This window comes from Pogona vitticeps, chromosome 3 (genome assembly GCF_051106095.1).
Source record: "Pogona vitticeps strain Pit_001003342236 chromosome 3, PviZW2.1, whole genome shotgun sequence".
Taxonomy (NCBI): domain Eukaryota; kingdom Metazoa; phylum Chordata; class Lepidosauria; order Squamata; family Agamidae; genus Pogona; species Pogona vitticeps.
Genome location: NC_135785.1, coordinates 244,186,749 through 244,201,018, shown reverse-complemented (window position 1 = coordinate 244,201,018; position 14,270 = coordinate 244,186,749). Strand labels below are relative to the sequence as shown.

The window sequence follows — 14,270 nt, the reverse complement described above, 5'->3', positions numbered from 1 at the left end:
GCTAGCTTCTTCACACATGCAAAATCCACATGTGTGGCTTTACAGATAACTAGTTAACAGGTAAGCAACTTATTCTTGTTTTAGATGGAGAACATGTCAGTTTGTTCATAATTTTGTTTTTAACCTGTAATACTAAGTAAATATTATTCCCTTGCAATTAATACTATTCCATTATAATAGCTGGAAAATGGTCCAGAGTTTGCAGCTTTTCTCAGCAAAGTTGAAGAAGTGTACAAAAACCAAAGAGGAGCCAGCTTCGAAATCATCTGTCCAGTCCCAGGTCAACCGTGTGTAGCAAAATTTGACACTGATGGAATCTGGTACCGAGCACAGGTTATTGGTAAGTAACTGAAACATTTTGTTATTGAATGATGTAAAACTTCTTGAGTGGCAAGCAACTGTCCCTCATTACAAAAAACCAACACATTGAAATTATTGTATAAAAACTTACGAACAATGAAAGATTGAATACTAAGAATCTTCTTTTGGGGTCCTTATTATCTGACAGCTACTATAACTACTAAAACCAACTAAAAACATGGTTATTCAGACAGGCCTTCCCCCCAGTCACCTAAGTTCTTTTCCCCCTTTTTTTCTGGTTCTTAATGTTGCCATCTTGGATAATATTAATTATAATAATCGCATTATGTTAGTTATTGTTCTACATTGTTTTAATGTGTTTTAATTTTTGTAAGCCGCCCCGAGTAGACGTTGCCTAGGGGGGCGGGGTAAAAATTGAATAAATAAATAAATAAAATAAAAATTTTGTTCTGTCCAGATATATATTTGTCATTTCCTTAGTGATATAGGTGCACAAGGAGACATGTACCTTCCTGGCTATCAGTTTCAAATCAGAAGTCCTTCCCTCTAAATACAGTGCCCAGAATTTTCTTGGTTTTTTGCATAAGATGTATGTCCTCGGGTCCCTGGGCGTATTTTGATCATACACACGGCATTGTGCCCAACAAGCACTACCAGGATGTGTCTTGGGATCTAGTCAAGTAAGCAGCAATGAATGGTGTCAAGTTATGCAAACCTTACACAAACACGAATAGGATTCTGACCAATATACAGTATTCTACGGCATGTATGATTAATGTTGGCGGATAGTAACATGTAAATGTACTCCCAACCTTTGTTCCCTGTCCAAACCAGATTTTCGAACCCATTTTGAAATACAACTACCAGTTGGAGGTTTCAGGGCAAGTGCCAAGTAATAGTTTGCCAGTTTTGATAACCTGGTAGTGATTGTTACAGCAAACCTTAAATCTGTCCTTTAAAAAAGATACAGCTTATAGATATAGCTCTTATGTGCCAACGTAAAGCAACCCTAGTAGAGTTTTCACAGTAGATAAAGTCAATAAGGAGTGGTTTTACCAGTGCTTTCCCGTTTCCAATGAGTTTTCATGACAAAGCAGGAATTTAAACCATTGAGTCCTAGTCCATCACTCTGCTTACTGAAAAGCAGCCTAAGAAAGTGTTTTAAATTAGCATATAATAGGATGGAAATGGTTTTAAAAATACCAGAATTGCTGAGTTGCTTTTTCCTAGAACAGTTCAGCTATTGAACTGCATAGAATAAGAGGCTATGAAATTTGCTGGACCAATATCCCCCTTCTCTGCCTTCTCTTTTTTTATGCATTCCTATCTCCCAGTCTTTGTTATATGTTTGTCTAGTCCGCCTGTGTGCGTGTAAGTATGACAGGCCTATATGGTATCTGTGTAATTGCAGTTGTAGCCATTTGTAGCAGGCTGATCAGGAAGGATAGAAGAAAGAAATTATTGGGTTGAGGTTAAAGGCAGACTTACTATTGTTCTGTTTTGAAAAAAGGACTTTGAATAGTAAATAAGTAGTTAGGATATAGACAAACAGAAATTCTACATTCAAATGTTCTGTGAAACCTTAAAGGCTAACAGTGTTGTTGGGCATAAAATACATTTAATTCCAATGAAGTCCATAAAAGCTGGTGCCAAATTAAATGTTTGTTTTTTAATGTGTCACAAGTCTTTTTGATGGTTTTACTGCAGCAGGGTTGCATGGCTCATGCCTTTGGATATGAGAAACTGATTCCTGTGTTTTGATTTTGCTAGCATTAAAGAATGGCTATAAAGTGATGGTGTTCTTTGAAAGCAGAAGACAAAGTAGGGTATTAGGTCAAAAGTCAAGTATATGTATCCCTGATAAAATGACATCCCCCCCCAAAAAATGGTGCTGTAGCTTTATTTTACCTCTCAGTGCTTTACTAATTCCATAATTTTTTTAAGGACTGTTGGGTCATCAAGAAGTTGAGGTGAAATATGTTGACTTTGGTAACACTGCTACAATAAATGTGAATAGAATGCGTAAAATAAAAGATGAGTTTTTAGCCCTTCCAGCAAAGGTAAGTTAAAAATACTATCAGTAAGACTACTTTTAAAAAGGCAGTATGTCAATTATATCTGAATGTTTATTCTGCACAGGTTGCATTTCATTGTAGATATGTGTTGTACATGTCCATGTGCACCATGGATTACCATGAAAGTGAACAATATCAGATTTTCCCCCCAATAAAGTTTTCTCCCATAAGCACCTAAGGGAATTACACTAATGCCACACTGTAAGGCTGGACAAGTTATTGCCGAGTATGGGGTGGATGCTATGGGTCTGAATGTTGACCTCAAAGTACTTAATGCAGTAAAGGAAGGACAATGTTTACTGAATGCATGATTGGAGACCACTGAGGCTTCCTTTTTAAATCCTTTTAAGATTATTTTAAAAGGAAGAGTTGCATAGTTTTGTATTGTATTGACCTTTTGTTCTCTTCGTTCTGTTCATTTTAAACTTCTTTTCTGTTTAGTGTTATTTAAGTTTATATTGTTATGTTAAACATGCAAAAAAAGGAAGAGTTGCATAAAGGCTTAGCAGATAATCCAATTTGTATTTTTCTGATTTTAGGCCATTAGATGCAAACTGGCTCATATTGCACCATGTAAAGGAACAGAGGAATGGAGCAGTAAATCAAAGGTCAGATTCGAAGAACTAATTCAAGACAAATGCATGCTCTGCTTTGTTGAAGGTAAATGTTTACCTATTTGTAGAGGAATTTTTTAAATATTAGAGGTGGAAAGATGAGACATTACTTGCTCAAAGACCAAATAATATGCTTCTTTATTTACTTGAGTCATATCTTACCTTTCATCCAAAACTGGGGCTCTACCCTTAGTTGAGTACCTTAGTTTAATATTCATTTCCCCGGAAATTGGATTCAGAAGGGGCTTATCTCTTTTCCAGTGGTGAATTTTTCCCTTCTCCCGTCAGTTGTTAAGACTTCTCTGAACAGATAGGTTTGTTTCATGCTCTTGTTCTCAATAAGCTTCTAGGTCCTAACACATCCAAACACCCCCTTTCTCTCCTACCCCGCCATATATAGGTTAGTTGAATGGTCAGATCTCTCTGCCCAACACTGCAGGGAGAGCTTACTCACAACCCAGACACTTTAGCAAATAATTCCATCCAGTTTTAGGTGTAATTTTTTGGACTTCAGCCTTGGAACGTGCGGGATGGCTCTTGAGGGCCAAACAGAACAGTCACTTTTAAGGCATTGTTAGAAACTTACTCTAATCTGAACTTGCATTACTCCATAAATTACCTTTTTTTTGTTTTGTGTTTCGTCATCAGGATGTAAGAAGGGCTTTGGCTTCTTAACTTTGAATGATTTGTGTGCCTAAAGAGAAATTGAAGAACTACTCATTCCCTTAATGAGTGATCTGAGCATAACTCATTCTCTCCCAAGCTGAATCACAGGACTTACCATATTTGCTGGCGTACAAGGCGACTGGGCGTATTAGACGACCCCCCAACATTTCCACTCAAAATATTGAGTGGACGGCTCTGCTGCAGCGGCTGCCCGGGCCTCTGCCCGGCCCGCCCTAGAAGTTCATGGCCGGCGAGGACAAGGGCGAGAAGGAAAGGGTGAGCAGGCGGGCGGTGGAGGAGGGGAAGGAGAAGCAGCTCTCCGGTGGTGCGCGGGCGAGCTGGCTCAGCTGCGAGGGCGAGAAGGAAACAGAAGCGGGCGGCGGAAGGAGGAGATGGAGAAGCAGTTCTCCGGTGGTCAGCGGGGCAGCGGGCTCTGGCCGCTCAGGCATGGCTGGCTCTGCTTCCCTCCCTCCGTCCGGACCGACTGCCTGCCTGCCCACCTGCCTTCCTCTCCGGCCGGTGCAGCCCCGCGTCACTCACTCAACGGTGTCGGCGGCAGCTCCTTCCTGGCCCAAATGAAGTGCACCCGGCGTACAAGACGACCCCCCCACTTGGAGGCATTTTTGGGCCCAAAAAGTCATCTTGTACGCCGGCAAATACATTATATGATAAATAACAAATAAGATGATCCTTGTGAAATGTTTGATACATTCAGAACTTTTATTAAGATCCTATTTTGCTGAATTTATCCTAAAAGTCTACCAACATGTACTTTTCATTCTCCAGCCTCTCCTGGCTATTTGAGGAATTGTATATATTACACTTCTTAATACTGTATGTTTATTAAGCCTATCATATCTTTTAGAAAAGTCAGAAGATGGTATACTGTCAGTTGAGCTTTATGACACTATGGATACAACAACAAAGCTGTCTAGTGTTAACAACATATTGGTTGAAGAAAACCTGGCATCTTATATGAAAAGGTAAGTATGTTGTTAATCTAAAATAGCAGCTGCACTTCAGGTTCATTTCAATATGCTGGTAGTCTTTACAGCTTTGATATGTAAACTGTGTACAGTATTTTGATTGCTTCAAACTCAGTGGGAGGAGCATTTCATTTTACTTGTTTAATATTAGATATAGATTAAATAACATTTTAAATGACATCTCTGTATTTTCTGTAGCAGCACCAAAATGACTACAAGATTCCATAATGAAGTATGGGATCCTGCTTTGGAAGAAATCCTCAAAAAAGGGAGAGATGTGTTGCAACCTGAGAATAAAGGCTTATCAGAGTTTGAAGATTTGGAGTTAGATTGTAATAAAGAACTCCAAGTGCGAATTAATCAAGTTGTATCTCCGAATAAGATCTTTGTGCAGTTCCTGTCATCTGAAAAAATACTAAAAAGGTAAAGAAGCAACCCAGCACAGTGGGTTTATTTGTAGCAAAAAAAAATACCAAAACTAAATTATTGAACCATATATTCCTGGTCAAGAATTTGTTGGTCTGTAATAATTGACATGCATACTGGTAGGAACTGCCCTTTCCCCCAGAGAATAAGGAACGAGGCACAAAAAAAGCACTGTACATTCAGAAATAAAGGGCAGCCTGACTGCTCTAATATTTTGTACACAGTTGTAAGTTTTTCGTGTTCTTTGGCTGTGTTCTGAAGGTTGTTCTTCCTGACGTTTCGCCAGTCTCTGTGGCCGGCATCTTCAGAGGACTGGAGTAGGATCTCTGTCCAAGCTCTGTGGACAGAGTTCCTACTCGAGTCCTCTGAAAATGCCAGCCACAGAAACTGGCGAAACTTCAGGAAGAACAACCTTCAGAACATGGCCAAAGAACACGAAAAACCCACAACGACCATCAAAACCTGGCCATGAAAGCCTTCGAGAATACATTTTGTACATATTTTGCAAAATACCATTGCAAAGATAATATGTAATAGGAAGATGTTTCCTGTGCACAAGCCAGTTTTATAACTTCCAATGAGTAACGCGCTAATCACCACACCTTTTATCTCCTTATTTTGGAGTGACAGATGGCTAATTATCATTGTTGCCGAAACAAATTTATTTTCAGATCAGTATTGAACACAGGGATTTGATCGTCTTTTTCATTTTTAAAATGGTAGTTTACAGGAAAGGATGACTGCTACGTATAGTGGATCTGAGAGCGAAACAGTTCAGTGGACAGTTGATATGAAGTGCGCGGCTTATGAACGTGACCTGAATCAGTGGCAAAGAGGTCAGATCTGCAAAATTGTTTCGGAAAAAGTTGTGGAGGTAAATAATCTTCAGAAAGACTCTTCAAATTCTCCTGAAGATAAGTTCATTATGCTTAGTGTCACTGGGACATACAGCTTGCAGTGGGGGAGATTCATTTCTGAATAAGAAGACCAGGTAGAGCTACAGTAGGCCTATATTAGGTAATGAAGTCTTCCCAGCCACGCTTTTTCCCCAGGTGAGCCATATTTAGGTAGATTTATGTATGGGTCTGTCAGGTGGAATTGTAGGATCTGGACTCCGAAGAAATCCAAAAATCTGTCTAACCAGAATACCTCAATGAAGGCTGAGCATGCTCAGTGGCCATGGGATATTGGCTTGCAATTTTAGGTAGAGTGGAAAATAATGGAAAGGCAAGCAAATACAATCTCTTGAATGATTGAACTTGCTCTGTCTTTCTTTATCTCTGTTCATGTCAGAAGCACCGTCATACAGTTAATGAATAGATAATTTCCCCTCAATAACAGCACTGTCAAGAGCACCTATAAAATCAAATCTTCCACAGTATACATTGAGAGTCATACTGACATAAATGCGTGGTTCCCTGATCTTCTCCATACTCCAAAGGACTGTGTCAATACAAAACTCCCCATTTTGTTGGGTTCACGTTGATTCTGCCAACTCTACTCCGTAGTCTTATTAAGTGACTTCCAGTTAACCCAGTTCTCCGTATGACTGCGGACTAGATATTTCTGACAGGATAAGAAAAAAACTAGTTGACTATGAAGGCCAATCAGAATTTGTTAGTCACTGGTAGTGTTTGATAAAAGCCTCTAAGCTCTTGAACTATATTTTTCTTACACCTGCTGGATTGGATTTATACTTAAGATGCATGAAGCTGAACTGATGGAAGTGGGACTTCCCTCTCCTCTTCCCCACAGCAGCACCTTTAGTCCCCTGAAAATGTTTTGTAAAGGGTCAAGCAACTCTGCTGATTGGGATAAGCCAATGGTTCCCAAATGTTTTCGACTCATGGCTCCCTTGACTCGTCACTGGCTGTGGTTCCCCAATAAAATAGGATTGCCGTATCCGCAGGATCAGTACCCATGGTTTCATTTATCCACTGTCTGAAATTTTTAAAAAAACTCCCAGAAATGCATGTTCTTCATGGTCTCTGTTAATGAACATTAAATCTGGTTAAATCTGCGCCCGCGCAGGACTCCTCGAAACTTTCTAGAGCTTTAAATCACGTGATTAGTAGGACATTCCCCCGTGGAGCGCATGTTCCGCCTGTCAAAAGTCCCTCAGTTCCTTTTAGCCACCGCTGAGTTCATACTCCTCTGACAGCTAGAGCGACTTGCGATCTTTGGATCTTCTTTGTTCTCTCTGAGTTTCTTTAATACTTATTATTTTTCTCCAGCTGGACGTTTCCCTGTGAGTTCTGTTTTTTCACCCATTTCCCCCCCATCTCCACTCCCACTTTTTCCCCCTTCCCGCCCTTTATATGGCCCCTCCGGGTCCGTTTAAACTTTATAAACGGTGCAGCTCGTGTGCCAACAAGATCCCCCTTTCTGATGGCCACTATTGCTGCCTTTCGGGGGAGAGCACCAAACTCACTCCTGCCCGGAGTGCAAAAGACTGACCAAGCTGGCTCTTAAAACTCCGTTTGCAGCATCTTCGGTCTTTCCACCCATCTCAAGCTCGAAGTCATCCCCCATGCCGACACGGGAATCTTTGCCTAAGAAGAAAAAGGATCAGACTAAACAAAAGTAGGCTAAACGCCCTTCTATATCTACTCTACCACAGGAGCCTCCCTCATATCAGCTATCTCTCTCTTTTGTGATCCTTGAGGAGTCTTCCAGGGAACCACCCAATTCTGACTCCTTACCAGAGGTTGATGATGCTCATCCACTGCTCAGGCTCCAAACTCTCTACTAAGCCTCTCACTGAGTCATGGCCTTTCAGGAGCTGTTGTTGTCACCTCCTCGTAAACGGTTGGCGAAATGCCACCACCTCTCGCTGTTGTATCAAAGGCATCCACATCAAGACATTGTTTACGTTAATCAGCCTTCTCGTCAATCTCCACCTGACTATTGAGCTTCTTACTATGGTGACATTGATCGACGTTGACACCGATACAATGATGTTGACAGAGTAGCGGTAGTACAGGTATACACCAGGGGGTGATAACCAAGAATCTTCCCTGAGAGGATGAAGACACCAAGCACCAGAGTAGTGTTGATAGCAGATATTGTATTATTTACAGAATATACAGGTATATTTACAGCTAAGTCTTTGTTCTCAGTTCCAAAGCAATGCACAACAGTTTCCACAGAGTTTAGTGCATATATCAGAGTCAATGTCCAGTAAATAAGTTCAGTAGTCGTATACCATATGTTCCGTCCAACTTGCCAGAATTCCTCTTCAATACCAACCACGTAGACACGGCTTCCTCCAGTATTCTCCAGCACAGGAACACGACGACTCTTCTCCACAAACACACCAACAGCATCACCACCAACAACCCACAAAAACCCACAGATTGTGTGTGCTTGTGCTGTTAGTTTTATCCCAGTACAGTGGTGCCCCGCATAGCGATGATAATCCGTTCCGGCGAGCGAGGGCTCAGAGGAAGGCAGCCACCTGGGGTGGGAAGGGGGGGTGGGAAGGGGCGCGCCGGCCACCCACCGCTCGCTAGCCAGTCAGCTAGCCTGGGAGACACCCGGCTAAGGCCGGCGAGCGAGGGCTTGGAGGGAGGCAGCCACCCAGGGTGGGGAGGAGGGGAGGGAAAGGGCGCGCCAGCCCAACGCCGCCTGCCAGCCCGGGAAGCCTGGTCTCCATGGCCGGGCGAGAGCGAGGGGAGGAAGCGCGGCTGTCTCCAGCCAGCGAGGGCTCTGAGGCAGGCAGCCGGGAAGGGGCGCGCCACTGACCGCCAGCCAGCCAGCCCCGGACACCCGGGCTCCTTGGCGGGGCGCAGACGTGGCGAGGAGGAGGTCTCTGGCGCGCCGCCCCTCCCTCAGCCTTTGCCGCCCTGATCCCGGTCCAGGAGGGCACCTCCTCCTTTGCAGCGCTCTGGCTCGGCGCCTGCCCCAGGAGTACAGCCGGGGATTGGGGCCAGGCCCTTCGCCCCTCCTTCCCTCCCTCCTCCCAAGGCAGATGCCAATTAGGAGCGCCCCGCTCCCCCCCCAAAGGCCCTCCCATCAGCTGTTCCAAAAGGTGAGTCTTTGGGCTGCTCCCGGAGAAGCGCTTCCCTGCGAGCAGCCCAAAAGCTCGCCTTTTGGAACAGCTGAGGGGCGGGCTTTTGGGCTGTTCCCAGAGAAGCGCTTCCCAGCGAGCAGCTCAAAAGCTCGCCTTTTGGAACAGCTGAGGGGCGGACTTTTGGGCTGCTCCCGGAGAAGCGCTTCGCTGCAAGCAGCCCAAAAGCTCGCATTTTGGAACAGCTGAGGGGCGGACTTTTGGGCTGCTCCAGGAGAAGCGCTTCCATGCGAGCAGCCCAAAGGGCCCGCCCATCAGCTGTTCCAAAAGGCGAACCTTTGGGCTGCTCCCGGGGAAGCGCTTCCCCACGAGCAGCGCAAAGCCCGTTTTTTAGAATAGCTGACCAGCGGGGCCTTTGCGATGATCGTGGGGGAGTGCTTCCCCGCGATCATCGCAAAGCGAATTTTCCCCATAGGGGCCATTGCAAAACAATCGCTCTTGCGATGGAAAAAAGTCCATCGCAAAGCGATTTCATCGCTAAACGGAGCGATCGTTATGCGAGGCACCACTGTATTGTCCAATCCTATGATTGCACTCACAGCTGTAACAATCACCTCAGCTGTGTATATTCAAGCTTTGCTTCACTTTACAATACTGATCCTGACAATACTTATTGTCATGTTACAAAACTTGATTTAACAATTCTATCCACGTTTAGCCCAAAACTGTCAGATGTCAACCTTTATTACAACACCTACTACTACGATCGGCCTAAGAGAGTATGTTACGCCTATGCCTCTCACTTGTATTCCTCCCCATTGCCCTCACCTCCTTGCCATCAGCATCGTACTCATTCTTCAAAATGGTTTCAGCTTAACCCCGTAACACCGGTACCATCTAAATCATCCCTCAAACAACATTTACCAAAGCGAGATGCTCCGCACCCGGAACAACACTTAACAAAATGCATCCGCACCTCTTCAGTACCAGTTCCTGCTTCTGCCTCACACCCCAATATGACTTTATCTCAAGTCAGATCGTTGTCCAGGTCATGATTACTTATAGAGGATCTCCTCCAGCTCTGGCTGACGCTGATTTGCCTTGCCTACCTATTGGGCTACAACTTTCACGTCAAACTCTTGACATCGATCACCCTCTCTAATGCCCTCATACAATAGAGGGTCTTTGGATTCTGCAACTTTGGGTATCCTTGATTCACCTTCTGAAGCTTCCTGGGAATCACCTTCAAACCTACCCACCCCTGATTCGGACGTGGTGATAATCACCCTCCTTCTCCATCTGAGGACTTCACCTCCTATTCACAGCTGAAACTTAGTACAGCGAAATCTCTCAAGCTCGACATCGAGTAACCACCTCCTCCAAAACAGGACCTCGTATTTGACAATATTAACCAAGACAAATCTCCTTTGTTAAGTCTTGCCTTCATCCCAGCTGTGCTATACCTCATAAAGGAGTCCTGTGATAAACCATGTTCTTCTCTACAGATATCCAGACGAGTGGGAAATCACTACAGAACCCATGGAAGTGACACTGCCTTCCTTGCGAAGCATCCGTTACCTAATTCGATCATAGTCCAATCCAACCAGTCTTGAGCTGGAAACCGCTCATCAGTAACTATACAAACAGGGAAGGCAGGAAGTTAAACATCCTTGGATGCCATCTCTACTCTCGCATCTTGTTATGCGGGTCTCCAACTAGCAGGCGGCCATGGGGGCTGTCACAACCACCTCTGGAGCAAGGTTCTTCTGATTCTCCAAGCTGCTTCGGAAGACTGTAGGGCAGGCGCCCTTAAAACACATCTCGAGGCTCCACCCTGGCTAAATAGCAATGCATAGCGCATGCCACTTCACTGATGCAGCCTCCAAATCTATGGCAACATCCATTGCTCTTAGAACTTCTATAGGAACTGAGGGACTTTCAACAGGCGGCTCATGCACTCCACGGGAGAATGTCCTACTAATCATGTTTTTTTAAGCTCTAGAAAGTTCTGAGGAATTCCTGCGCATGTGCAGATTTAACCTATTAGTGTGGATTCACAGAGTACCACTTGAAGAATCAGAGCTTATGCTGTACAGTATAGAGGTGACTTAATGGAAATAGCCACCTAGAGTGGTCTCTGGACCAGATGGGCAGGGCATAAATGAAATTAATAATAATAATAATAACAACAATAATAACAATAATAACAATAATAACAACAACAACAAAACAACAACAAAACAACAACAACAACAACAACAACAACAACAATAATAATAATAATAATAATAATAATAATAATAATAATAATAATAATAATAATAATAATAATAATAATAATAATAATAATGGCCTCACTTCTCTAACGGAATCAGCTTCTGGTAAAATGGAGAAGCCTCATGGGGAAGGCTTGTTTATGAACAGGAGGGCAGGAAATCCAGTCCTTTGGTAAGGAGAGGGCTCCCTCTCTGCACCATGCAGACACCAGAGGAATTGGAAGTAAGTGCTGTATGATGCTTTGAGGGAGGGGGGGAAGGACAAGAGGATTCTGTGCTGCTCCTGGATGAGTTTGCTAGGGCGCCACAACACACACTTTGGGAACCACTGGGACAAGCTGGGTCCCGCCACTTCGGAGAGCCTCTTCATTCTAGGATGGTTTTGTCCTAAATCTAATCCATTGCTTTCTGTAGGTGTTTCTTTTTGACCTTGGTGTAGCCAAAATGGTGGACACTGCGTATCTAAGAGAACTTAAGGAAGATCTGAAGACACTCAGACCTCTTTCTGTGGAGTGCTTCCTAGATGATATAAGGTAAACAACACATTTAAATACAATTGTGGAGCATATTTACTTCTGCCCTGCTGGTTTTGCAGCAGAGGAGAGATTTGAAGTACTCACTTCACTGACCCAAGCCTACATAACATGTCTGTTCTACCCGAGTTCTCTAATCATAAAGAAGCATTTGCAATGAATAGCGCACAGCATCAGTATTTGATATTGCTATTTTTGGCATTTCTCTATTTTTTTTAAAAAAGTAAACATTTTAGATAATTAAAAAATTATGCCGAATAAAATTGTTACTGTTACGTGTGCTTTGCACGTAGAGCAAGATGCTTTGCAGGAATGGGGTGTGTGGAGGGTGTACTAAAAGAGCAGGAAGAGTTGCTTTATTTGAGCCATCATGGTGTTTATTTTGCCACATCCCCCCTTCTCATTCTAGACCTGCTGGTGGGACCGAGCAGTGGACAGCAACTGCATGTGATGCTCTTGCAGGCTACCTAACCGGAGCTCTGGTAACCCTAATAATACAGGTGTGTAGTGGAAGAAATCTTACTGGTTCATGGTTTTTTTTTTTTACATGGAGGAAGAATAACTTTACTGTTTCAATTATTCATGTCCGACATTACCTGTAGGCATTGTCTAGAGGGGCGGGGTTAAAAAAATCAAATAAATAAATAAATAAATGTTAATTAGGTAACTCAGGTGTTCTTGGCCTGCAACTCCCAGAAACCCCGGCCCGCACACCTAGTGATGAAGGCTTCTGGGAGTTACAGTCCAAGAAAACCTGGGTTGTCCAAGGTTGGGAACCTCTGTAGATGCATCTGAAACTACAGATGATCTCTCTCAAACCAGATTTTATACCAGCTTTCTGATCAGCTGTTCTGTATCCAGTGTGGTATAGTGGACAGAATGAAGGACTAGGTTTTAGGTCTGAATTCAAATCCTTGCTCAGCCATGAAAACCGACTGGGGGAGTGGAACTGGTAAAACCGCTCCTTAATAACTTACTTTGAACGCCCTATTAGGGTTGCTGTAAGTTGGTTCCAACTTCATGGCAAATTACAACAACATCTTGTACAATTAAATATGGTTTTTTTTTTTTTTTGAAGTTCTGTTTCTGCTTGCTCAGGAAGGCTTTCCTGTTGGGAAAGGGACATGTCTTTAAAAGCTAATCATGATGCCTTTCAAGACATGTATATACTAAACCTACATCCAGTAGGGTTGGCATGTTGAACTGGAATCTAGGTGCACATTTTCAATGACCATGGCACTTGCTGGATAATCTTGGGGCAGTTGCATTCCCTTAGCCAGAGCGACCTCACAGGGTTGTTGGTGAAGATAGAATTAAGAACACAAAAAGCCATTTTTACTACAAGGAGGAAGGACTTCCTTGCAGTCAGCATAAACTTTTTAAGTAACTGACCACATTTTATTAGTAACCGACAATACTAACAGAATGTGGCCAGTTATAAAACATTTAGCCTACTGTTGAGATGTCCTTCTTGCTGTATTAAAGGAACATCTCGTAGTAATTGCCAGTGTTATCGTCTCTTTCCTTGAGTCTGTTGGAGAAAGAGTAGAGTGGTAGAACATACCAGATGGGTGGGATATAAATCAAATAAATAAATACCGGTAAATAGAATACCATTTTACTAATATACTTGAGAGAGCAGAAGTTAATCACAAATATATTAGTTGGAAAAGAAGCTGAATTTGTTTTAAAGAGGGTAGCATCTAGCTGTGCCTGCTTGTAATCTCAGTTACCAATGTATTATAAGCGAAGAGTTACTGTGAATTTGGTGCAAATAATCAGATTTTATCACATTTGACTGTGCACTGACCAGAATATGGTTGCATAGGCTCTGGTCACACAAGGGAAATGTTATGTAGTTATCTACCAATTACGCCGCTAGGTGCTTCTTTCCAGAATCAAAGCCAGGAAGTTGGCTGCCATTTATGCTGTAGCTTGTACATAATGTTTTTTTTTTAAAATTATGCTTGATACATTAATATGTTGGTAAAAGTATGGGGGGGTGCACAACCATTATGTTACTGGCATGTAATAATTTTTTCTTCCTTGTGTGAAGATACATTGAAACATTGGTATGCCAGTGTCCGGGGGGGGGGGAAAGGCGGTGATCGCTAGTACTGCTGCTGCCTGGATCTCCCAAGTCCATTGTGTCCAGTGCATTTATGCAAGAGCAGCCAATGCCACAGAGGGACACTTTCCCAAACAGAAGCCCCTTCCAATCAATGTTGCCTCTAATTTCCCACTCACACACACACACACACACACACACCATGTTCAAGTCCCCCTCCCCATTTTGTGACCAGGGCCATAGTTATGCCTTAGAGGGCAAATGGCATAACTTGGTAGTGGCTTTTCTCTGATAAT

General features: G+C 43.1%; 1 protein-coding gene across 6 annotated transcripts in view; it reads left to right on the top strand.

Moving 5' to 3' along the window:
- RNF17 (ring finger protein 17) overlaps nucleotides 1-14,270 on the top strand; it is a 108,183-nt gene that overhangs the window by 49,904 nt on the left and 44,009 nt on the right. For 5 of the 6 annotated variants that reach the window (XM_078390066.1, XM_078390067.1, XM_078390064.1 and 2 more), the window contains 8 exons: nucleotides 181-340; nucleotides 2,266-2,381; nucleotides 2,936-3,056; nucleotides 4,542-4,659; nucleotides 4,861-5,085; nucleotides 5,812-5,962; nucleotides 11,788-11,906; nucleotides 12,316-12,406. In XM_078390066.1, the coding sequence (XP_078246192.1) occupies nucleotides 181-340; nucleotides 2,266-2,381; nucleotides 2,936-3,056; nucleotides 4,542-4,659; nucleotides 4,861-5,085; nucleotides 5,812-5,962; nucleotides 11,788-11,906; nucleotides 12,316-12,406 (1,101 nt within the window). The remainder of the gene's footprint in view (nucleotides 1-180; nucleotides 341-2,265; nucleotides 2,382-2,935; nucleotides 3,057-4,541; nucleotides 4,660-4,860; nucleotides 5,086-5,811; nucleotides 5,963-11,787; nucleotides 11,907-12,315; nucleotides 12,407-14,270) is intronic. The other variant, XM_078390065.1, reaches the window with a different exon arrangement.